The 25,891-nt window shown below is 36.8% G+C and overlaps 3 protein-coding genes and 1 pseudogene across 3 annotated transcripts; 2 read left to right on the top strand and 2 right to left on the bottom strand.

The window, feature by feature from the left end:
* The first annotated feature begins 749 nt into the window (after nucleotides 1–749).
* LOC110688592 (glutathione S-transferase T3-like) lies at nucleotides 750–1,340 on the top strand. Its single transcript, XM_021865358.1, has one exon. The coding sequence runs from the start codon at nucleotides 750–752 to the stop codon at nucleotides 1,338–1,340; it is 591 nt and encodes a 196-aa protein (XP_021721050.1).
* A 959-nt stretch (nucleotides 1,341–2,299) lies between these two features.
* LOC110688591 lies at nucleotides 2,300–3,664 on the top strand (annotated as a pseudogene).
* A 942-nt stretch (nucleotides 3,665–4,606) lies between these two features.
* Nucleotides 4,607–6,789, bottom strand: LOC110688336 (tubulin beta-2 chain-like). Its single transcript, XM_021865076.1, has 3 exons — nucleotides 6,396–6,789; nucleotides 5,999–6,268; nucleotides 4,607–5,556 (listed from the first exon to the last, which is right to left on the bottom strand). The coding sequence occupies exons 1-3, from the start codon at nucleotides 6,787–6,789 to the stop codon at nucleotides 4,883–4,885; spliced, it is 1,338 nt and encodes a 445-aa protein (XP_021720768.1). The 3' UTR covers nucleotides 4,607–4,882.
* Nucleotides 6,790–18,887: 12,098 nt separating this feature from the next.
* On the bottom strand, nucleotides 18,888–25,314 carry LOC110688335 (mediator of RNA polymerase II transcription subunit 12-like). Its single transcript, XM_021865075.1, has 6 exons — nucleotides 25,103–25,314; nucleotides 23,694–23,936; nucleotides 23,378–23,593; nucleotides 19,777–23,271; nucleotides 19,497–19,678; nucleotides 18,888–19,319 (listed from the first exon to the last, which is right to left on the bottom strand). Exons 2-6 carry the CDS (start codon nucleotides 23,898–23,900, stop codon nucleotides 19,232–19,234), a joined length of 4,188 nt encoding a protein of 1,395 aa, XP_021720767.1. The 5' UTR covers nucleotides 23,901–23,936; nucleotides 25,103–25,314; the 3' UTR covers nucleotides 18,888–19,231.
* Nucleotides 25,315–25,891: the final 577 nt, after the last annotated feature.

Genomic DNA, 25,891 nt, shown 5'->3' with positions numbered 1-25,891 from the left:
CAATATTATTATTATTTATACCAATATTAATATTATTTTTAATTATTATCATTAATATTATTATTATCGTTACTATTTTTTTTTATTATCGTATTTATTATTATTATTATTATTATTTTTAGTATTATTATCGTTGTTATTATTATTATTATTATTATTATTATTATTATTATTATTATTTTTAGTATTATTATCGTTATTATTATTATTATTATTATTATTATTTTTAGTATTATTATCGTTATTATTATTATTATTATTATTATTATTATTTTTATCGTTATTATTATTATTTTTGTTATTATTATCGTTATTATTATTATTATAATTATTGTTATTATTATTATTATTATCGTTATTATTATTATTATTATTATCGTTATTATTATTATTTTTGTTATTATTATCGTTATTATTCATTGTATTTATTATTATTATCGTTATTATTATTATTAATATTAAAATTTTATTTTTTCCAAATATAAATTATAGTTATGGATGCTAATACCAACCCCAAAACAAATAGAAAGCAGAAAAAAAATTTGGGTCAAAATATGATCCCGAATCAAGCCAATTTTCCTCCAATTCACCCAAATTTTTCATAAACACCCACAAATATTCCCCATAATTTTTCTAGAGTTTATCCTCAAATACCCCAGTAAAGTTTCCCATATAATCCACCAAATTTCCCTCAAAATTTTAATTTTTCTCAAAGCAGTTCAAATTTCCCACATCCATCCATGATACCAATGGGTTACGGTGAATATGGTGCTGCATCTGGTTATTTTCCGTCACAACAACCGAATCCCAATATTTGGGAATCGAGCAATGTCTTATCTGAAGAAGATGAGGCAAATGAAGAATGCGAGGATGATGGTGAGGGAAATGAAACTCCTTCTCCCCATCAAAACTTCACTCAAATGTTACAGCAACCACTCCAATCAACTCCGGCATTTCGTGTTGGTGGTTCAAACAATAGAAGTTGGTCGCGATCAGAAACTGCGGCTCTTATATCCTGCTACATGAACACCAGCACCGACATAATTACCGGCACAAATCAAAAGAAGGGTGTATTTAGGAAGTGGGTCTTGGACGCATACGATGCTGCTAGGGAATCGAATCCAGATGAAATATCCCTACGAACTATTAGTAGTTTGAAGGGCAGGTGGATGCGAATCTCTGAAAACGTGTTAAAGTGGTGCGGAAGCTATGATAAGGCCCTGAAGCGAAAGGGAAGTGGCTATAACGAAGATGATGTTATCCAAGAGGCCCACAAAATCCATGAGAACTCGTTCGGACGATTCACCTTCTACGAGGAATGGATCCAAATAAGGAAGTAGGACAAATTCCGGTCTTTCTTGGACCAACAAACATTCAAGCCTTCGGTGGGACGTCCACATTCAACTCCACTGACGGATGAGTCTGTAGGGAGCAGAAGTAGTGGGAAGAGGACACAGGGTGAGGGTGACAATTCCTCACCTACCACACCAACCAGTGTGGGTGTCGGTGATGAGAGAGTAGCTCGTGTTGAAGGTATTAAAATGGCTAAGTCGAGGTTGAAGGGTAAAGCTCCATCAAGTCAAGCATTTAAGGAATTAGAAACATTCAACACCCGATTGCAGCTACTTGGGGAGTCGATGAATGTGTCAAACGAAGCAGAAATGAAGAGACTTGAAGTACAGGAGCGCAAGGAGGCAAGGAAACAACGGAAAATTGAGCTGGAGCAATATAGGATCAACTGGGAGCAACTATCTCGTCTAGAACAGAAAGTAAACCGAGAACAGTGGGAAGACGAAATGATAGTAATACTTCGGAACAATGTTCAACGTTTCAATAATGATGCTTAGTGTCCTTTTTTTTATTGTAGTTAAGTGTGTTCAATTCCTTTGTTGTTCTTCATTTTCAGTAGTGATAAATTTTCAATTCCAGTTCAACCTCTTGTACTCATTTCCTTATGTTTGTACTTTATCAATTTCATAGCCCAGGTGATCTTATTCTGTTTATTCAATTATATCAATTTGTCTCTTTATATATAATTGTGTCAGTGTCTTAATTTCCCCTTTGTTAGCCCATGTGAAACCCTTCTTCTCCATTCAGTTTCTGTGTGGTTATAATTCATTGTTTGTCATAGCCCATGTGATCTTTGTCTCTTTATATTCAGTTGTTTTTGAAGAAGAATTACAAATTAGTTCACTATAAATAAACACCATTCTTTCATTTTTTTTTACACACAAGCACATAAATCGTTTGCAGTTACTATTAGCAAACCTCACTCTACCTTACATTTCTTACGTACAAAATGAATTCAAACAGTTTAAACGAAAGCTCAACCGATTCCTCTTCATCTTCATCTAACTCGGATGATGAGGGAAGGGAGTTTAGAGTTCAACAACGTAATGAAGTGTGTCTTATGATACAACACGTAATGCATGAGTACATTCCACCAATTATTCAAGCTGCCACTCAGCAACGCCGACGCAAATCTACTAAGCCCCGAAAGGATAGGGGACGCGAAGAAGGTCATGCACGGTTATACAATGACTATTTCGCGGAGGTCCCAGTTTATCCAAGTTCCTTGTTCCGGCGCCGGTTTCGAATGCGTAAACATGTGTTTGAGCGCCTTCTCAACGCAGTGACCCAACATGACCCTTGGTTTCAACAAAGGCGAGATGCGGCAGGTCGTCTTGGTTTATCTCCACTTCAAAAGTGCACTACGGCCGTTAGACAACTAGCTTACGGGTGTGCTTAAGACGCTTGTGATGAGTATGTCCGTATAAGTGAGGCTACTTCACGATTGGCACTCCAAAAGTTTACAGAAGGTGTCATCAACCTATTCGGTGATCAGTACCTACGCCGTCCAAACATCGCAGATATGGAAAGATTGCTACGTATTGGGGAAGAACGTGGATTTCCTGGCATGATAGGCAGCATTGATTGTATGCACTGGGAGTGGAAGAACTGTCCACACGCATGGAAGGGGAAATATCAAGGAAGAGAAGGAGTTGCAACTCTCATACTGGAGGCAGTTGCGGACAGAAATCTATGGATATGGCATTCGTTCTTTGGGATGCCAGGTAGCTGCAACGATATTAATGTGCTTCATCGATCCCCTGTGTTCGAAGACGTCTTAGAGGGTCGGACACCTCCTGTGAACTTCGTAGTCAATGGTCATCATTATACGAATGGGTATTATCTTACTGATGGAATCTACCCTAGATGGGCTTCTTTTGTGAAATCCATTACGAGTCCACAAACTCTTAAGGATCGTTTATTCGCAAAACACCAGGAAGCTGCAAGGAAAGACGTTGAACGCGCATTTGGGGTTCTCCAAGCTCGTTTTGCCATTATTAAAAAGTCGTCTTTGGCGTGGGATACCGACATACTCCACAATATCAACCTCGCCTGCATCATAATACATAATATGATCGTTGAAGATGAACGAGAGACGTATCAAAATAACGTTAATACCAATGAGTTTATGAATGCTGGAGGCAACGCTAATGAGGACACTACCGAGTACCGTACTAATCGTATTGTGGATATCGGCTTTTACTTGTCTCGTAGAACAGAGATTGAGGATCAACATACTCATTTGCAGCTAAAAAACGACTTGGTCGAACATATATGGAATAAATTTGGTAACAACGAAAACTCCGGCAACTAGGTTTACAACAAATGGTTATCCCTAAGGACATCTTACAAAACGATGTGTCGTTGTTTTTTTTTAAAAAAATAAAATGTACTAGATTATAGTTGTAGAAATGTAATCACGATTTGTACCTCTTTTTTTTTTTATTTTTTTGTTAATTAAAATTAGTTGCGTTGTTGTTTAAAAAGTATTAATCAAAAGAATTAGTTTTTTAAAAAACTGATAAAAAAACGCGATAATTTCTTAATTAGTAATCACGATTAAAATATTAAATACGTCAATTAATTACATTGACATCGGGTTAATAAATTATAATTATGAAACAAAAAGATTATATTTACAAAAATAAAATAAGGTGGGGTAGGGAGTATTGATAATGAACCATTGTTTAGTGTTCATTGTTAAAAGTGAATATTGTAAATGGTTTGTTGGGTTGACGTGGATGAGAGAGAAATTGTGATAGTGACCCATGAACCATTTATTTGGGTTCACCAATAAAGATGCTCTTAGAAAGCAGGAGAGCTACTACGCAGCTATTTGGAGGTTACTAGTAGCGGAGTGATGGTGGCATAATCGGCATGGGCAGTGGTTAATGGTTATGTGTGTTCATGGTGGAGAGAGTAGCGCTTTGGAAGCAGTAGCTGTGGAGGTGGCTGATGAAAATTGTGGTAATTGAGGGATAGATATAAGGTTGTTGTTAAGACTAAAGATCTCGTGTACGAATTATTTTAATTTTCATTTTAAATTAAGGTGGTTGTTAATACATGGTCAATTGGAATGAGTCAAACAAACCCTTGAAGGCTTTAATTTCTATTGGCTATTCATGTATCACCTTTAAGGTTGTTGTTAATACTTCTTTCTCTTTCTGCAGTTAAAACTAAAAATCTCGTGTACGAATTATAATCATCTCGACTTGATGAAAATGGCAAAGAGAGATTGCATATGGAAAATAGGATAAGTCAAGGAAATAGGGGCTAATGGCTTGCTTGTAAGCTTAAATACAATTACAAAAGAAATCAAGCAATGAAATAGTATCACAAAATAAAAAGAAGCCATTGGCAACAAAAACTTAGAACTTGATCAACATTCTTGAAAATTCCTACAATGTCACATTGGTGAATTTAAGTCAGTTTTCCTACAACTGGAAGTTGAGGTTACAACCAACTTTGACAAAATATCTTTTTAAACATTTCTTCATAGTTACTTTAAAAAACTACTGGCACAAACTTGCTGTCATTCATACTGCTCCTCTTCTTCCTCATCTTCATATTCATCCTCCTCAGCTGTTGCATCCTGATACTGCTGATACTCCGCAACCAAATCATTCATGTTGCTCTCGGCTTCAGTGAACTCCATTTCGTCCATCCCTTCTCCGGTGTACCAATGCAAGAAAGCCTTCCTCCTAAACATAGCAGTGAACTGCTCACTCACCCTCCTGAACATCTCCTGGATTGATGTCGAGTTACCAATAAATGTCGATGCCATCTTCAAACCGGTGGGTGGGATGTCACAGACAGTGGACTTGACGTTGCTGGGAATCCACTCAACAAAGTAGGAAGAGTTCTTGTTTTGCACGTTAAGCATCTGCTCATCAACCTCCTTTGTGCTCATCTTTCCTCTGAACATTGCAGAAGCTGTCAAGTAACGACCGTGACGCGGATCTGCTGCACACATCATGTTCTTAGAATCCCACATTTGCTGGGTTAGCTCAGGGACTGTCAAGGAGCGGTACTGCTGCGATCCACGAGATGTGAGGGGAGCAAAACCAACCATGAAGAAATGAAGCCTGGGGAATGGAATTAGATTGACTGCAAGTTTCCTGAGGTCAGAGTTCAATTGACCTGGGAACCTCAGACAGCATGTTACTCCTGACATGGTTGCCGATATCAAATGATTCAAATCACCAACTGTACAATTCAAACTACCCCAGATTAGAACGCAAAAGAACTGTCAGATGAACTTCTTGCAATTAATTAAACCAAATACCCCAGATTAGAACTCAAATTTAAATTGCTAAACAAAATGATGAACTTCTTGCATTTCAAACCAAAACCCAGATCTTAAAAGTTTTCACATCACAACACTACACAAATGACTCAACAATACCAAATTTGAGCAAAACACCGACTTCAGAGAATCTACAAAGCAAGCTTAAGCAACAAAAGTATACCATCAATCAATTTCTTACAATTATACTTGTCTATTTTGAAATTTTCAAATTAACAAGTAAAAAATGAGTTCATAAATCAAGATCCCCATAATACACAGATTGATGCAATGGTAACACTCAAATCAGAGTATACAAATCAAATACAGTATATAAAGCAAGAGAGGGTAGCAAAAACATACAGCTAGGAGTGGTGAGCTTCAATGTCCTGAAGCAGATATCATACAAAGCTTCATTATCAAGAACCATACACTCATCTGCATTCTCAACAAGCTGATGAACAGACAAAGTAGCATTGTAAGGCTCAACCACAGTATCAGACACCTTTGGTGATGGAAAAACTGAGAAAGTCATCATCATTCGATCTGGGTATTCTTCCCTAATCTTCGAAATCAACAAAGTTCCCATCCCAGATCCAGTACCTCCTCCCAATGAATGACAAACTTGAAACCCTGCAATTCCATTTCATTTCACATCCCACACTCAGATCCAACACCAAAAACAACAACATACAATAATTTACGAAGAAAAATGAAAGAAATTAATTATTTTTTTTCAGTGACGCATTTCGTCGAATACCTTGTAAGCAGTCACAATTCTCAGCTTCTTTGCGAACAACATCAAGAACAGAATCAATCAACTCAGCACCTTCAGTGTAATGACCCTTAGCCCAGTTATTCCCAGCACCAGACTGACCAAAGACAAAGTTATCGGGCCGGAAAATCTGACCATACGGGCCGGATCTGATACTATCCATGGTACCGGGCTCAAGATCCATAAGAACGGCCCGAGGAACGAACCTCCCACAACCCGCTTCGTTGTAGTAGACATTGATTCTCTCCAGTTGAAGGTCACTGTCACCATGGTATTTTCCGGTGGTATCGACGCCATGTTCAGCGCAAACAACTTCCCAGAACTTCGAACCGATTTGGTTTCCACATTGACCCCCTTGAATGTGAAGGATTTCACGCATTTTCGGTTGATTGAATTGAAGTTTTCTCTGTTAAAGAAAGAGGAGAGAGAAAATTAATTTTTGGAGGAGAGAGAAAATGAAAAAGGGGTGGAGTTCAAAAATGGGGGAAGAGAGTTTTATAGAGAGAGAGAAGGAAAGAGGGAAAACGGCTACTTTTTTACTGGGAGTAAAATTAGGGTTTTGAATTTGAATTGAAAGGGAGCATCAAAATTGAGTAACGGATTAAAAGCAACGGCTAGGATTTGTTTGGGTTTTCTAGTAAAATAAATAAATTAATAAAATAAAATAATTAATTAATAATAAATAAAATCAGATATTTTGTTTTTTGTTTTTTGAATTTGAACGCTTTTGCTGAAGACATAATAAATAAAATCAGATATTTTATTTTTTGAATTTGAATGCTTTTGCTGAAGACAGCTGGTGATATGCATGCAAGGTATGATGCGACGGCGTTTCTATCACATTGTCTAACTTCCTTAAATTAGAGTATTTTAAGCAAGTGGATTTATTTTATTTTATTTTATTTCGTATATTTTTAATAACTTTTGGAGTGTTTGGTTAGAAGATTAAGGAATGTGAATAGGATTCTCTCGGTATGGTGTTAAAATTTAAGAAAACCAATAAGAGCACCAATATTTAAACACCTATCTTAGAGTTTGAGGATTCAATTTTCACTAGAAACTTTTTAAGGGTGAGGATTCCTTCACTTCACAAAGTGTCAGGAATTTACAGCCTAAGTTGTACGAGTAGATAAATCATTAGATTTGATTTCAAGTCATATTATTTATGTATTTGTCTGGTCATTAATATAATTTCAAGTGCAAGTCAAAGTTGAGTTAAATATTAAATATAAACCAACACTTTGTACTTCATCTCTACCTTATAAATAATTTAACTAAACACTTATGAATAGAGTTATGCCAACTATATTCCTACCTTATTACGAGTAAAAGTTTAACCAAATACTTATGAATAATGTTATGCCAAGTATAACCCTAAAAATGTATATTTACATACTCGTATATAATATCATAATTTATGCATGCAAATCACATATGTGGCATTTTTGACCCCCTTTTTTCATTTTTTTTTTTTGCATTTTCTTCCCTACTTTTTAAAAATTTTAAGATGACTGCTATAATTTCCTTTATTGTTACCGCATGAGAATTCTAGCTTTTAGCGTTTTTTTTTATCTTTTTCTTTTTTCATTTTCTTCCCTACCTTTTAAAATTCTGAGCTAACTCTCATAATTAATATTTCAACAATTATATTCTTTAAATTATTTATTTACTTATTTACACTCATTTTGTTAATTGACTCTCATATTGAACCTTTAAAAATAGTGTACAGACATTTATACTCTTAAAAATTTTTATTTATATATTTTCCTTCATTAATATTACCAAATACTGATGTGATATAAAACTATATTAAAAGAAATTTTGGGACATGACTAGCTATGTGCACGCATCGCGCATATTAGCTACCTTAGTATTTGCTAAGTCTATTACTTCAAAAATCTCTTACTCCATAACATACGAAATACAACAACATATATTACGCTATTTTCGTTTCAAATTATTTGCAGCTATTTGACATTTTGGTTTTAACTAGGTGCTTACTATTGATGATCGAGAGTATATCCTTAAAATTATTCGAATGATATCATATTTTCCAAATGTCCCTATCTTACAAACATTTTATTTAACGTAAATGTGGTCTCGTAGGTAGGAACAAGGCTACTTGAAAACAACAGGCTTTAGTGAAGACTTGGTAGTTACACTAAGATGGGATCCATCACCTTTCCTCTTTATGGAGTTCACTGGCATATTAGTTGTCAAAAATCTTTGAATAACCATTCCCATGTGCTGTGACTTTGTGACATCAATCAATTCTTATTTTATTTTAAAATATGCTCCAAAATAAAATTAAAAAGCTCTTTAAACCTCTTATTACTAGCTAATAAAAAAAATATGATTGTATTCGATAAGTGTAACATTTAAAAAAAAATATGGAGTAGTACAAATCATCTCTACTCCGAGAAGTGAAAACAATCCAAAACCAGTTCTCGTCACAATGCTTTCGTGAAATTTTCTTTTTATTTTTTAGCGATAATGCTCTCGTGTACACTAAGTCACTAAGAACCTCACAATTAAATAAATAGACTTATTAACAAAAATTAATTAATCTCAAATAGTCAAATAATATGACAACAAATATAGAGTGTCTATTGCATGAAAGCACATGAATTTTGGATAAACCTAATTAAATGCTCACAAAGACCACAGTCAAATACTCAAATGTATAAGAGCAGGCTAATACCCACAAACCACAACAAATCGAGTGTACAAATTATAGCCGCATTATATGAGAGCATGTGCTCTCAAATGCACCCTATTAACAACACTTAATCCATTAGCATTTAAATAAGATAAATGAACTTCCATTCTTTCTCTTTAGGATCGTTGCTTGCATTACATTAAAAGCATGTACTCACTGGTACACCTAATAAGTCCCCTTCAACAAATTATTAGGTAGGTGGACCTAAAGACATTTGCTCTTTAAGATAATGTGACATTAATCCAAAAATGGATATTAAGAATATATTCTCTAGAACTGTTGCCACATCACTTACAAACATACGCTCCATGTAACACCTAATACTTTTTAGCAACAAAATGTAAATACTAAAACTAGGTCCAAATTACAATTGCACTCAAACATACGACGAAGCTGATAATCACACTCAGGGCATTTAACTTATCATCACTTGACACACAGTGGTATAAGCCATGGCGCAATGAATCACTTTCATTTTTTTTTTTCCTACTATGATACAATCATTAGCAGTTTTTAAAATTCCAAAAGTAACAATACATACATGCAAAAACCACCAATGCAGTGTTACCTGATCTGCAGTGTACTGAATTGCTAACACACCAATAAGGCAATAAGCCAAAATCAAGTACTTAAATCAAATTTCTGCATCCATTACCATGCTGCTTAATATATACAAACAGAATAAACACAGGTAAATATAATTAGATGAAAAAATAAGTTGCAACTTGCACGTATGATAACAAGTGCTGGACATCAAGAGGCTTCTCCACAAAAAAGTGCAGGATTTCAGTTGTCTACACCTAGCAAAAAATATATAAATAATCATACTGCAAAATAACTGTTAGTGTTAGCATCACCAAACATTGAGGAAAAATTGCGAGTACTGTCAACAAGCAAAAGCTCAGCTATATCCAATGAATCTAGGAGAGTTAACAGTCTTTAACAAAAATAGGCTCGGATACCACCACCCCCCCCCCCCCCCCAAAAAAAAAAAAAACCCACAAACAAAAAAAAACTCATAGTTATGCTTCAATAACCAAAAAAAAAAAAAAAAAAAAAAAAAAAAAACCGCAAGAAGAGCTTTGCTATAACACAACCACCAGAAAACCTAGCAGCAGAACAGCACTGCACACCCTACATGAATATTGTGACCAGTGCCATGCCAGTAATTTTGTCAACTTAACAGCGAATTTAAAAATAAAAAAAAAAAAAAAACTACCCAACAAAGCAGTTTGTGATCAATGGCTAATGAGTAGTGCTAACCACACTCTCAACCGGATACGGAAGTATTGCCTACAATTCTACAAAAACATACAAGTATTACTTACCAAAGAAATGAACACATAAAGATATTTCTGTAAGCCTAACAATCCACACGTTATGTTGGGAAAGAGTTCAGGAACATCAGGGGTCCAAATGCTTAAATACTCAATATAAAATCCACTATCTACAGTGAGAAGCCAGTTCTTGATTAGACTCTTAAGAGTTAGCAAATTCAGACTCAGAGAATATGATTCTATGAGCACTTGTAGTTCACTCACTAAGTAATCATTCAAAAGGCCATGAGAAATCTAGGAAGAATCAAGGAGATAATTATTGAAAGAATGCTTTCGAAAGCAAGAAGCCAAGAATCACCATAGAACAAAATGAATTTCAGAACAAGCAACGTCAAGGAGTAATAGTCGAAAGAAATGTTCAGTTTATTAATTTATTTCTAGTTGAGCATCAGAACAGATGTCCATAAACATCAAACAGTAGCATATAAGTTCAAAGGCAATTCTAACTTCTGATAAATTTCACAAGATAGTAACATACAAGAAGTCTTCAGTAATCAAACTAGTAAGGAAAAGATGTCAAATCAAACACAAAGATAAAATCATTAATAGCTTAGCAATATGCATTTATTCAATCAATAGCCGTGAACCAAACACCCTAAATGAAATTGGCTGTTCAATCAAAAGGTGTGATAGTACAGCATGGTAAAACAGAGAGCTAAATAAAGGAACATTTTCTCTTCCTTGATCACATACGGTAGTAGACCTAGAGAACAACCAACTGATAACAGCATAACTTGTCTTCAGAAAAATTAAAAACTATCATGTTCAGTTTTTGGCAAATTAAAACAAAAACCATTTGAAGCACACATACCTTCAATGTTTCAACAGGTAACAAAGATACAATACATGACACACCTCAAGGTGATGCCTCGTAGGGTTCTCTTAATGCACCTAGGGACAAAAGGGGATTGCAAAGCTGCATCTGCATCCTTAGGTACTTCAAGCCAAACAAGAGATTCACAAATCTTTAACAGAACGAAACACCATCCCGCACCACATTGTCTAGCCTAGTGATTGAAAAATTACAATCAGCCTTTGATATAGCAACACTTTGGAGACAAGGAGCTGGGAGGTAACATAAAAATTTTCTAAACACCAGTTATACAAAACAAGTCATACTATGAACTTTTGGAGACTAGTACTTTCTCTCAAGCATATTTATTGCATCAATTTATTGCCAAGTTCACTGTACAAAAATCCTTAACTTTTAAAAGAATTCCACACAGGAAAGTAAATGTCTGTATAATCCTATGTTCCCTCCTGTTTTCTCTTTCATTTACACGTCTAATGACCACTTCAGCTTTTCAAGCTTACATTTAAGCTTTCCTTGTGATTATCAAAATAAGAAGTTGGCAACTAAACCCTAAATCGGCCAGAACTCCATTTATAATAAAATAAATAAATAATAATAAAATAAATAAATAAATAAATTACAGTACCACCTAGGAGCTGAGTTCATAAATTAACCCAAAAGTCCATTCCACAGGGTCAGGCATTAAATTTGGAGATCATAACCAATTAATCACCAAGTAACAAGTTTCATTAATTCATTCTGACAACATTGAATGTGTGATAGAGCCTCGCGTATTTGGTCGATGGTCAGTATCACCTCTAGTACTTTTTTACTAGAGATACACAAGGGGACTTAAGGGACTCTTCTCTCAAGGATGGGTTTGACCTTTGCATACATGAAAACACTATAGCAAGGGAAAACATTGCATTTACACGAATTAATCAACTACTAAAAACTCTCCATTCCTATACATATATATTCACATTTTTGCTTGTAGTACAAAATAAAATTCACAATTCTAAAAGAACTCTATAATTTACATATTTTCTTCCTTTCCTCTTCCATACCATCAATACTTTCTCTATACCCATACTCTATTTTACTCACTATACAGAAAACAGCATACACTGTTCTTAGCCTTTCTTATTTCATCTAAAAATACAAGTTTCGGGAAAATAATTCAGGAAAAAAAAAACGTACTTAGCTACATTTAAACAAGGGCAGTCTTACCTCACAACAAAAATAACTGCAGATAATATCTAATAAATTTTTAAAAAAAAAAGATCTTATAAATAAAGTTTCTACTTTCTATCAAAAGAACAAAGTCTAATGTGTTGATTGAGGGGCAGAGAGAAGATTATACAAGACCACAATGTCAAGAGAGCTCTCATCCATATGATGTTATCCATATATATATGCACGGGCTAACCTCTGAAGACCTGGGTTTTCTAGATATTGGTAACATTCAATGCCGGAACATTTCTAGGAATAATGATAACTACACAAATCAGAATTGGCTTTCCAAGGGATTTCCAAACAAATGTAAATGGTGTAAATGGTCCAGTCAATAAACATTATAGGAAATTTATAGAGTTTAAAAGAAAAAAAAAATACCCAATATAAATCCACTTTGGGAAGATAGACATATAAAGAGCATTTGACATATTGGAGCAAAAAAGCTGAGAACTCCTATACACAAAAGGCATCCTAGCTTCTAGAAATTGGAGCACCTCAAGCACTTCACAAATAGAGCTTCAGCACAGCAACAGGAATAACAAAAGCTAACACAATCATAACCATTTGAAGGTCAGCAGAAACAGTCACTATTGTGAATAACTTGCAGCTTTAGCAGTCAAATTGTAGGTTCAAAAAAAATTATAAAAAAAAATATTCCTACAGCTATCCTTTACTCCAAAAATTGCAGATAAAAAACATAAAATATACACAACCAGCTCAATTATGCCAAAACATTCATTGTGCAGTTTCTGTGTAAGTTCAACAACCTATTCTATTCAGGCTATAATCTCAAAGCAGCTTTTGACGCGTCCATCAGTAACTTTCATACCTGTGAAGAAGTTTCAGATGACTCCATTGTTCTCCATCAATTCCATAACTGGAATGAACCCAACTTACAGCCCACTATAATTGGCAGATCATCAATTGATTTTACTAGTCATTAAGTCTCTTTACTTCTTTTCCCAAGTCCTTCAGAAACAAATATCCTGATCTCACAACATGCTGTCTCTATTGTTGTCCATCAATTCCATAACCGGCATGAACCCAAATTACAGCCCACCCCACTATAATTGGCAGAGCATCAATTGATTTTACTACTCATTAAGTCTCTTTACTTCTTTTCCCAAGTCCTTCAGAAACAAATATCCTGATCTCACAACATGCTATGTCAGGATATCTTCGCGTATTTTTGCTGTCAAACACAACTTGTTATTTCTTAGCTTTCCCTAAACTTAAAAAATTACAGAATGCGTACACTACAACTCAAACTACCTAAAAACCCCAGAAATATCAAAACATGTATCTATCAGGGGCCTCAAGCATCGATAGAGCCTGCTTCAGCTGGGTACAGTACAAACCTAATGCAAAACTTTTGAAGAAAAATGAAGTATCTAAAGTGGGAATATTTAATGGACCAAAAAGGGCGCATGCTCTTGCAAAAGAAAGACAGACCTTAACTGAGATTGAAGTTACATAACACAAAAGAACACCTCAAATCTCCACCAATCAAGAAAAGGATGAAACAGCCATATCAACTACACTAAATCTTCATCAAACTATGGTTCTATTGTTAAGTTCAGTACAAGAGAAAACACATAACTTCTGTATAGCCAATCCATTACTTCCTCTGTTCTTATACTTTATTTTCCTATTTAGTTCAGCAAGAGAAAACACATAACTTCTACATAGCCAATCCATTACTTTATTTTCCTATTTAGTGTAGCAACATAAACCAAGGGAAAAAAGTGCGAAAAGTGGGTCATTTTTTTGAGTTTTTGGGTAGGAAAGAGAAGGTTGTTTAGAGACCAAAATTTTATAAACCAGAAAGTGGACCAATGTGATGGGGTACAAGAAGGTTAATAAAAAAATAAATTGAGAGAGAGAGAGAGAATTTTAAACGAATATAACAAAGTAGGAATATCAATAACGAACACACCTAGACAAAAAGTGGGAAAATTAAATTAATGGGGTATTCTCAAAACGTTACAACTAATATTCCATAGTAAACATTTTGAAAATAGATCCCCAAACTAATTAAGAGCCCTTCGTATGACCACTTTTTTTTAGTGTCCCACCCAATAACAATCATATTGATGAAATTATGAGTCAGATGCCAAAAATACTGAACTTGAATTTATAGAGCAGTATCTGAAAGTCTAAAGTTAAGCTACCTAAAATTCAGACATTCCAACAAAATTACAGGATAAATGAAGATTAACTATAAACCTTAGATAAAAGTCATAAAACAGCAGAAAACAATGTGTAAAATAAATAAGCAGAAATTTTCCCATAAAAACCTTTGATTTGGACATGATCTTACCACACTCTAAAGACGACTGCAAGGTAAACCACTCTGCTTTTCAGCCTTTCCATGTCAGCATCGCCGAAAAAGACGGATTCAGTGGAAATTATCTATGGTAGGAAAAAATTCAGCCAGAAAGAATAAATCAACTTAAGCACTGGCCTCATAAAATGTAAATTGCTACAACGGGATTATAAAACCTATAATGTCAAATGGAAAATTAAAACTGATATGAAAGAGATTTCTGTAATGACAAAATTAAGGCCTCCTTCCAAGAATTAACAAACTGAAAAATAAAATAGTATCCTAATTATATATAAACAGGTTTCAGAAAGTGAAACCTTAATCAAAACTGAAAGTACTCATTTAAGTTTCATTTAAGCAACTAAATATGTTACATGTTCCATCCTAATCAGCATACGCCATTTGTATATGTTCCACTTCTAATTTTCCATATCCTAAACTGGTCCAACAAAGGGAGCCAACTACTTTGTGGAATGCACTGTTCCTGAATACACAAACGCAAGTCAGATAAGGGAAGAAGCCAAGTAAGATTTTAGGTTTGTATCGTGTTCCCACCAAAGAACATTTGGGATTTACTCGTATTTGCAGGAAGCAACAAGAGATGATTACATTCCTCTTAAAAAAAGGGAGCATCCCACTTCGTCTTGTCAAATCAAAAGTATGAGCCAATGTAGCAGCAATTGTATTTTTAATGCATTCAATCCCATAGCAGTTTCTCCAATCACCAGAATTTCACTGCATATACACTCACTGTAATTGCTCACTTCTGCCAATCTGATATTTCCCCACTCACAAAACAACTCCATAACTTTATAATCGCGAACTATAAGTGTCCAACTCTATCATGTCCCCTATATCATCAATCCTCCCAGAATATCAATTCTAATTTTTATACAATCAAATAGTAAGTTTGTATCTTCAGGCTCTGTATAACAAAAACAAATTTCCAGCTTAATTTTTGTTTAGTAAACAAAATAAAAGAAAATTTTACAAACAAGCAAATAAATCTCCTACACAGGAGGAAAAAAAAAAAAAAAAAAAAAAAAAAGATGATGCTTTTTTAAAAGTTAAAAAAACCTGATTTCTGTTGTTGTTTTCAGGAACAAAAAAAATAAAAAAACCTGCTTTCTGTCACAAATTCACAGCACCTCATATATTTAACCCTCCAAGCTTTCATAAAACAAAATACATAGTTCTAGTATATTTCTCAAAAGTAATAAACCTCCAACTAAAAGACGAGAAACCAATTCCATTTAACAACTATTTGCCTTTTTCCCAGAGTCACACCTGCTCTGCAGTTTGCACTTTGTTATCCAACCTTCACAGTCCTAGATAAAACCCAAAATTAAGAATAAAATTAAATAAATCTTCTAGTTGCTCGGAAAAACATACTTCCTCTGTTCCCTTAATGTTGCAACATGGGGGAGAGGACACGGATTTTAAGAAGAGGAAAGAGATAGAGCGGAATAAAGAGAGGGGCCCATGTGATGAGGAGAGAGAAAGAGAGAACACATGTGCAAATAAAGGACATGTTGCAATATTTGTGAAACTTCCTAAAATGATAGTTGTTGCAATATTTGTGAAACTTTTTAAAATGGTAGTTGTTGCAACATTTGTGGAGCGGAGGAAGTAGTTTTTAGCTTCACTGAAGGAAATGAATACATATTTATCCAATACAAAGGAATAGAATGGTATAGAGACCATATTTTTAATACTAAAAATAAAAACCCATCCTCATCAGCCAAGCTATTATAGGAAATGACACAGCCCATGAATAAATATCGCATCAACGAAGATCAAAAGCCTTCCTTTAGAAAGACGACCCAATCATTTTATTCAACCTTTGGTCGGGGAAAAGCAAATTAGCAGCTTCCAACCTTCATTTTTCTCTCTCTATCGCTCAACACTTTCATCTCTCAATCCAATTCCAATGTTATAATCAAAATTATATCACCATTTTCTCATCCTTTCATAGAAAACCAACCACACCCTAAACCACACCAACATGTTACCCTTAATAATCAAGTCAGACCCTACAGTATAAAAAATAGAGGTACCTACTCGGGATTTGAATAATTATCCAGACTGCACCTTTCATAAGATATATTTTACATGTGTATTTCAACCTGGCCAAAAGAATATTTTTATAAAAAATAACTAGTTATAATAATATAGTTTTCTCAAAGTTCAGAAAATCATACTACATAACAATGCAGAAATGCAAGCTAAAATTACAATTTGTCATATCAATTCAGACATACTTTTCTGACTTTATGAGCTGATTAAAGCACAATTTGTCAGTGAACAAATAAATAAAAACCTTGACTTTTATAAAAATTCTGCAGTTAAACTTTGCGCGTTCTCCAATTTTCATTTTCCCACAGATTTTGAGTGTGTATCATTAATGGAAGCGAAGTGAGCAAAAACCCAATCTCAGTTATATGACAAATTCTCCCCAAGAAATGTAAGCAACCAAAAACAAATAAAACTTTATTTAAAAATCTATTAAGTGATGTGAAACTTGTGGCCAAAGAAATGTTGAAGACAGCAATGTAGCAAGATGATAGGAAAGTTTAGCCAAAGAAGATAGGGCTCAAAAGAATGGACATCAAAATTTAAGATTGGATACAAATCCAAAAGAGAAGAGAATATGTCAACGCTACACAATGCTCATGCTGACAATAAATAACCCAAAAAGGAGCTCATAAAGAATTGTTTGAGTAATTTTTTTATGAAAAACATCAAAAATCAAAAAACATATATCCTCACATAAAATCAAGACTGTCTTTTAAAAGCTCCCATTGTCAAAAACCTCATGATTGAACTACTTTGTTAAAAAAACCACAGCTTAAAAACAAAGTGGATCCTTCAACAAGATTCAAACATAATTTTCCACAGCAAGATCCTGAAAGGACATCATTGACTTTCTGTTGTAATATGCACCCAGACTTACATAGCTTCTTTAAATAGTTACTAACCCAAAATTAATACTACCGTCCCAAACACCATTGAACCAAATAGACAGGATCGCTACAAACATTTGAACAGCATTACGATTAACATATCAAGCATCAGCAGCTCAGCCACCCCAAAACTTTCCCACAAACGTACTAAACTTCTTGGAATATCAGTGAACGTAGGCACACACTATCATCATGTAGGCTTCAAACATCTAGCTTTGAACTATATTTAGATTCAAAAATTAAGGCACACTGAAAATCAGCCTATGGTCTCAAATGCTGATCAGCCACAACGTCTTTGCCTAAACAGATATGTTGTAACTCAAATAAACCAGAGTGTACAAGCATATCAAGACTTGTGGCACAAATCCCAAGGAAATAAGTCAATCTATTTAGCTAAACCCAGCTTTAAGCATCAAAAGTACATTTCGTGCAGCTCATCTACAGACATAATGTCATTATAAAATTCTAGGACATTAAAACCTACAAAAAGAAATAATTTATACATTAATCATCGAACCTCCAAAAGCTACAACTTAAGACAAATATCAAAATAGCGAAATGTTGGGATGACAAGAAGCCCACACACAGTATCTCCCCAAAGTTTCAACTGTATTTCCCTCATCCTCTCTTTTCAAAAACACCATGCTTTATCCCATTCATCAATTGCTATAGGCCACAAATTACACAATCAGAAAATTTTTAAGAAGGAAAAGAAGATAGTTGCTGTCAAAATGTCATGAACTTCACTTATAGGCAACAAAGGCAAACTGTTTTCGGGCTAAGTGGAGAATGGAATGTACAACAGACGATAAAAATGTGGTCACACAATCTGACAATGATTACCCATTAGGCAGTGGTGGATACTTGAAAGCCTGCGGGTGAAATCATCTTACGCAAACTAAACTTTTTTGAAGAAGTGGGAGGAGATTGACAGCGAAAGGATTATATGAACAAATTTGTAGACAGAGTAAGAAGAAAACTGAAGGAGAGGAAAAAAAGAAGCAAAGAAGACTACGACGTAAGAAATAATTCACTTCCGATAACCACACTTTTTCTGATAAACTAACAAACTATAATTATAGAATTAGCCACATGTCACATGATTGCACTGAAGATACATATACTATATTAGTGAAGAGATAGAAATTACCACTTAAACAAGGGGCAAGTATACATTCACGCTAAACATATTCAATCTCCAAAATATTTAGCACAAAGTCAAACAAAGTAACTTAACTGCCACTGATACTTCAGTCCCAAAATACCATCTCCACTAACATAGCAGCAACCTGAAATGACAAAACTGGCATAAACCAACCAGCAAAAGAAAGAGATACAGAAAGCTGCATCACCTACTTCACTAAATGCAAAATACTGAAGGAACAAATGCAGTCTGTCAGCTACAAAACCACTGGATTGCTTGTCAGCCAAAACAGCCATCAAGTCTTTAACGCTTATTTCCTCGACCCTGAAAACTGAAATTCTTTGGCCTGCCTGCATCTCTTCCTTCAATTGAACCTTGATCTTTTGATAACCTAAGCAACAAAGACAACCAACAAATTATGCCTTACAACAAGAACTACAGCCTCCCCTTCTCAATTCTCAACATCCTACCCACTAAACAACCACCACCTAAACCATAAAAACAGCGACACGTAAAAGGTAATTTAGGGAAGCATATGCAGTATACGACAACTTCTAAATAGACTTACTTCTGTTTCTTCTTATTTGACTGCTTGATGCTTAAGACCATATCCCTAGCCTTCCTCTGATGCTCTCTTGATTGTGAATGCAAGTCCAAGCCTTCCACGGTTCCACACTCCACTTTACAAATACGGCACATGATGCTTCCAGGTTTCCGCTTTCTTGGGTTATCAAAAGGCTCCATCTCCTCCTGGAAAAAATCACCAGAAAAATCAGATATCAAAAGAAAATAAACACCTGGGAAACAATCTTCTATAGCCAACAATAGCAACACAAACAAGTACTTACTGGAAATAATCCACCATCACGTGCATAACGATTAAAACCAGAGCTGCCCCTGAATCCATGCTCTCCTGCCAAAGGGTGCCCTGGCTTTTCACCTCCAAAGGATTCACCAAAGGGTAAATGACGTGGAAAATTCCCTGCCAGAGGAGGTTCTCCCATCCGTGAATGACCCCCAGGGAGTCCAAAAGCAGTCCCTTCTCCCATATGCATATTTCGAGGACCCATATGTTCTCTTCGTAAATGATTAGCCAACATATCTGGATTACGTGGGCCACCAGTCAAATGATCACTTAACTCACCTCTTTGTACATGATTTGGTGGAATTGGAAACCTGTTCTCGTGCATTGATTTCCCAAATGGTTCAGCAGGAAAATTGTAGGGTCTGGAACCTTCAAAAGGTCGCGTTTCGTTTCCCACATCATCCCCAAAGGCTCCAAATGTACGAGAAGGAAAACCTGGAAAGTCCCTACTTGGACTTCTAGGCGGAAAACCATCTATTCGGGGCTGTCCAAATCCAGGACCAGGAGCTGGTCCAGGAAAATCAGGACGGTGCCCAAAATCCCCTCTCCCCATGTCATCATCAGGAAACCCTGCACCTCTGCTCCTTTCACCAGCATCATTAAGATGGAATGGAGGCAGAAATCTTGAAGGACCAGAACCAACACCAGAATCCCTTTTCAGTCCAGAATCAGGATTGAGTCCATGTGGCGCCTTGTCAAAGGGTCTCGGCATTCCATCTCCACCAAACATATGAGAACCATGATCAAGTGGTCTAGATGACGGCAAATGGGTACCATATTTAGATGAAGGCCCAGCTTCAAAATGAGCAGGTCTTGGGAATTTCCTCGAATCGTCTTCAAAGTCCCTGTGAGGAAAGGGTTTCGAACGCTCCTCAGGAAACATCTTACCCCTTTCATCCCTCATACCACGCTCCTCAGGAAATTTCATAGCTCCAGGCTGGATCCCAGGATGAGCGGGCCCATAAGGAGCTCGATCCATGGATCCATGAGGGAGGGAATCCGGCTTTCTACCATCAAAGTAGCCAGGCCTGTGAGCCTGAAACTTTTCATTTTCCATCATATATGGAGGACGCTGCTCAGCATCAGCACGTTCTCTACTCCCTACACCAACAAAAGGTTCCCCTGGAAGATTATGAGGTTGTCCAGCTTGGTAAGGTGGCATATTACCTTGATGATAACCCATATTGCCAGGTCTAGCAAAGGGTCCTGATGAGGCAGGGCCCAGATTTCCTCCGGATGCAATTTCATGAGGGGTAAGACCATGAGGATGCTTAGGAATAGATGTCTGGGGAATATCAGCTGCATTGAACGGCGGTCTAGGGGGAGCTTGTCCAGGTCCTTGAGGCCTTAATTGACCAGGAAGAGAACCCAACCCAGGCTGCTGAGGGATTGAAAGAGGTGTTGACTGAGACATAGACACAGCACCAGGTCTGTGTTGGCCTGAAGGCCCATACTGCATTGACTGCATTTGATTTGTTCCCTGGTCAACGGCAGGAAATGAATTAGTGCCATGAACTTGCGGGTTTAAATGTGAATGAGGCATATTGGAGACAGGAGCAGCTGCACCTCCTGCACTTTTGGCTGCATGCTTTGAGTCCTGTACTTCAGCCTTCTTTCGGGCATCTTTATGGGCATCAGAACCAATATTAGTTGTGTTATTACCATTTGAGAATTCTGATGCATCCTCTGAAGCTTCTCCCTTCATCCTTTGTTTGTGTTCTTGATTATCACTTCCCAATAAATTGGACCCTGTAGCAGCTAATTTACTTTCATTCTCGTTCCCGTTACCATCCAGGGCATTTTCTGATTTTAATTTATTTTCAATCACCTGAACCCCTGCACCAGACTCCTTGTTAGGATCATTTTGATCACGAGGCTTCTCACCCCCCATTGCTTTCAGAAATTGTTGAGGATGACCAGCCTTATGTTCAGAGGCAGTAGATAGCTGACTGTCTGTTCTCAGAGAATAAGCCTGATTTAGCTGTGGAGGCCTAACCTGACCAGCACCAGCAGCCTGGAGATGTGGTTGTGATCCAGCTCCTTGTGTGGCCACTGGTCTAGCTGCATAGTTTTGAGCAATATACCCTGGTGCATAATTTGGCTGAGAGTGTTGCAGCATTTGAGGAGGGCCCTGAGCATGTAATTGACCTGCCATAGGTGGCTGTGGCTGTGGCTGTGGCTGTGGCTGTGTAAACGGACCATGGCCAGGAAACGACTGTTGTTGCCCAAACTGCTGTGGAGCAGCTTGCTGTGCAGCCTGCACACCAGGACGATGCTGAAACGGATATCCAGGCTGCTGGGAATGAGGATAAACAGGGAGCTGTTGTGACGGAGGCCCGCTTGGAGGCTGAACTTGTGCAGATGACATAGTTGGCTGTTGTTGTGCTGCCACATTAGAATAAGGTTGAGAAGAATACATCTGAGAAGGTTGTGAAGGAACCTTCCCCTGTATTTGCCCAGGGAACTGAGGCTGTGGCTGGGCACCAGATGCATGCATTGGATGAGCAACTCCCACCTGTGCTTGCGGATGAGGCTGTGGCTGCGGATATGATTGGTAACCAGTTACAGCACTCTGAGTCTGAGGCTGGGAATTGGGATTCATAGGCTGGTTTTGTTGAGAAGGTGGGTGGGCAGGTGCCTGCATAATCGGTTGAGAATGAGGCTGAGGCTGTGGCTGTGTGTAGGGGTAATGCTGGGTTTGAGTTTGTAACGGTGGATAAGATTGGGCATGAGGATGAGTTTGCTGGTACTGAGGCACTGGTGTCTGCTGCTGAGTAATGGGTTGTGGCTGAACATAAGGTTGAGCCTGGGGTAATGGCTGAGACTGATTATATGGAAGGGGATGAGATGGAGGTGCTTGACCCTGAGCCTGCATTTGAGGTTGCGCTTGACCCACTGGCTGGACTTGGGACTGTACATTGACTGATGGTTGGAAATTTGTCTGCACTGAAGGCTGCGCAATTCGGGATGGAGCTTGGGGCTGTTGTTGTGGCTGGGGCTGCTGTTGTGGCTGGGGCTGTTGTTGTGGCTGGGGCTGAGCATGAGGCTGAGCCTGCTGCTGAGCTTGAAGTTGGGGTTGAGCCTGAGCTTGACCATATGCTTGAGGAGGATAACCTTGCGAGGGTTGCTGCGGATACTGTTGAGCTCCTTGTTGATATTGATAATAATATTGATAGTTCTGTTGGTAAGGATCATATCCAGGATAATGCTGATAATACTGCTGGTATTGCTGCTGGTACTGTTGCTGTTGCTGATACCATTGCTCAGCAGTTGGCATGGCAGCTTGCGCAGCCTGTGGTTGACCAGCTGTACTTGCTGTTTGGTTATCTTGACCAGATGCAAGCGAAGCAGAAGCTTGTGATGTCTGAGCTTGAGAAGCAGGTAAGACAGCCTGAGCTGCAGTCTGGGTTTGATCTGCTACAGCCCCTGTGGATGTGCCATCCTGAGCGGTACTTGGTTGTTGCGCCTGCTGCACACCCTGATTCCGTGCAGTTTAGAGTCAGATTTTAAATAAAAATATAAGTCAATAGGACAAAGACCACTGGTACAAAATAGAACAGAGCAGTAAATACATTTCAACTTACAGGGCAGCTTTGTGCATGCTCTTGCACTTGGCGGTGCACAATCTGAACTCCACACCTGTTGCATAGAACTGGCGACTCCCCAAATGAACATGTTGAACAATGAGATATGCAGTCAGACAGAGGACCTTGCCATGTACATCCAGTCCTGTAGTAGAGGCAATGGACTTGTATTTTTCCAATTGTGTCTGCCAATGTTTTATTTGACTCCAGGAGTGGCTGTGACAAAAGAAGAAAAAAATCCACAATAAGAACACTTCAGATTCTCCATACAACCAGTCAGAAACCAACTGTGATTAAGATAATAAAGGCATAACACCTTGCAATCGGCTTCAGTCACCCTGTATCCATCATAAGGACAAGCATGTGTAGTGCTGACAACATAAGTCAGACAAGGTTTGCAGTAAAGGTGAGTGCATGGCGCCTGCAAAGCCTCATTCGGGTAGACAAGAAGGTGACACACAGGACAGAAGTACTCTCCAGCAAGTGATTGAATATTTAAAATGCAATCATTGTCAAAACCCATTGACCTTATCAAACTCCACAACAATACCTGGATTACCTGCTATGCATTCAAATTAAATTCGAGGTCAAGCCTTTATTTATAAATGAATAACGGTGAAGCTGAATGCAAAATCCAATCCCCATTACAAGCATGGCATCACCAACTACTATAATAAGATTGTAATAAATGCATAAACTTGCAAATGTCCGAGGCACGTAACTGACTTGAATCAGCTGCCCTGCAACTGAAAATTCGGAATTTTGGGATCTTTAGCGGGCCCGTAACAAATCATATAATGGGATCATACTATCATAGACATCACATGATGACACCTCTACCAAATTGAACAAACAAAACAAGCCGATGCATGTACAACACTCAAATAAAAATAAAACTAACTAAAAAAGTCTTCCTGTTATTGCACCAAAGTTATCAATACAGATCACAATTTTTAAAACAAACCCACCAGCTAAAATTCTTGAGTTACAGGTTATATACCAATCCCTTTGTCCCAGAAAAGAACAAAGTTACTATTTTGAGTATCCAAAAATGAACTTCAAGGTGAATCCTTCATGGATAATTTATCCTCTCCCTCAATCCCATCAGCCTCTCTACTTCCTCCATACAATACCTTTCTTTTTTATACATGTAACAATAAATCCAAGCTCCCTGCCAACCTTGAGTGTTCCGTTCTTTTAAACGAATCGAACATTCGCCTCAGTCTCTCTCTCTCTAAACGAGTAATATTACTAAAACAACCAAACGTGAGACTACTAAGCAAAAAAATTGAAGTGACCAGCACCATTTCAATTGATATATCATCAACAACGTACATTGAAGCAACACCATTCACAAACAAAATATAAAAAGAAAAATCAAATGAAAATGAAAAATCAAATGACATTAAAAACCGTTTCATGAAAGAGTAACATGCATCAACTCCATTAAAAGAAGACACTAAACAAAATCGAAATGTAAGACCACCAAAGAAAACAAAATTTGAAACAAAATCAAAATTCAACAAGATTATAGCACAAAATACAAGAAAAAGAGAGAGAAATCGCAAAACAGCTAAATGTAAGAAAATCTTACAGGTCGAAGCCGAAAAATTCCAATAAATTCAAAAGATCAGTTCCTCTACTTGAAGTATGAATTCGAAATCAAATTGCTTCTTTAAAAGCTTCAAATTAATTCGCAAACATAGTTAATTTGGGATAATTTACCTGTTCAGCAGAACTAGGGTTTGAGGAGAGTGAAGGCAAGAGGAGAGAGAAAGGTGAGATGAAAAAGATGGTGAATTTGGGCGTTTTTTTTCCGGTTAATTTCTTGTCAGCGAAAAAAGTAAAATGATGGTGCTCTTTCCAAATGGCGAAGATGAGCGAATTGTGTATTACTTGGGCTATTGAAGGCTTTGTTTTTGGGCCAATTGTGAACTTTCATCGATTTCTTAAGATTGTTCTACCTCCTCATTTTCCATTTGTGAATTGAGATTGTGCTAATTATTATGGAAGAGTAATTAAATAAATAATTAAAAGTAATTAATTCATCATGTTGGGAAATGGGAATCAATGGGTATGAAAATTAATACTATTCAAGCTATTGCGATTAGATTTTATGAAGGTTTAGTTTCAAGTACAGTAACCAAATTATGGCAGGTTGCGGTTCTTATACGTTAGTGTTTTGAGATGTTGTGTTGATCATAATGTCGATGATGGCTTGGAGTTGAGTTTGGTAAGATGATAATCATTACTCTATGGAAATTTTGTGAAATAGAGTTGTATCGGCGACGGAAAAGACTATATTTGTCTTGATTGCCTTGACTGTAAAACTTCAAGATTAATTATTAATTGCATGCATCGAGAGTAAAAGCCTAGCCTCATTGATGTATGCCTTTAATGTGATTTTCCATTGTTGAATAGGTTTATTTATGATAGACTTCATAATTAGTCATTTTTCATTGTATACTAGTTTTTAGGTCAGGGCGATGCCCCGAGTTTTCGGCATTATTTCCA

Source organism: Chenopodium quinoa, unplaced genomic scaffold (assembly GCF_001683475.1).
Source record: "Chenopodium quinoa cultivar QQ74 unplaced genomic scaffold, ASM168347v1, whole genome shotgun sequence".
Taxonomy (NCBI): Eukaryota; Viridiplantae; Streptophyta; class Magnoliopsida; order Caryophyllales; family Amaranthaceae; genus Chenopodium; species Chenopodium quinoa.
The sequence above is the reverse complement of the archived record's forward strand: the minus strand, read 5'-3'. Positions and strand labels throughout refer to the sequence as shown.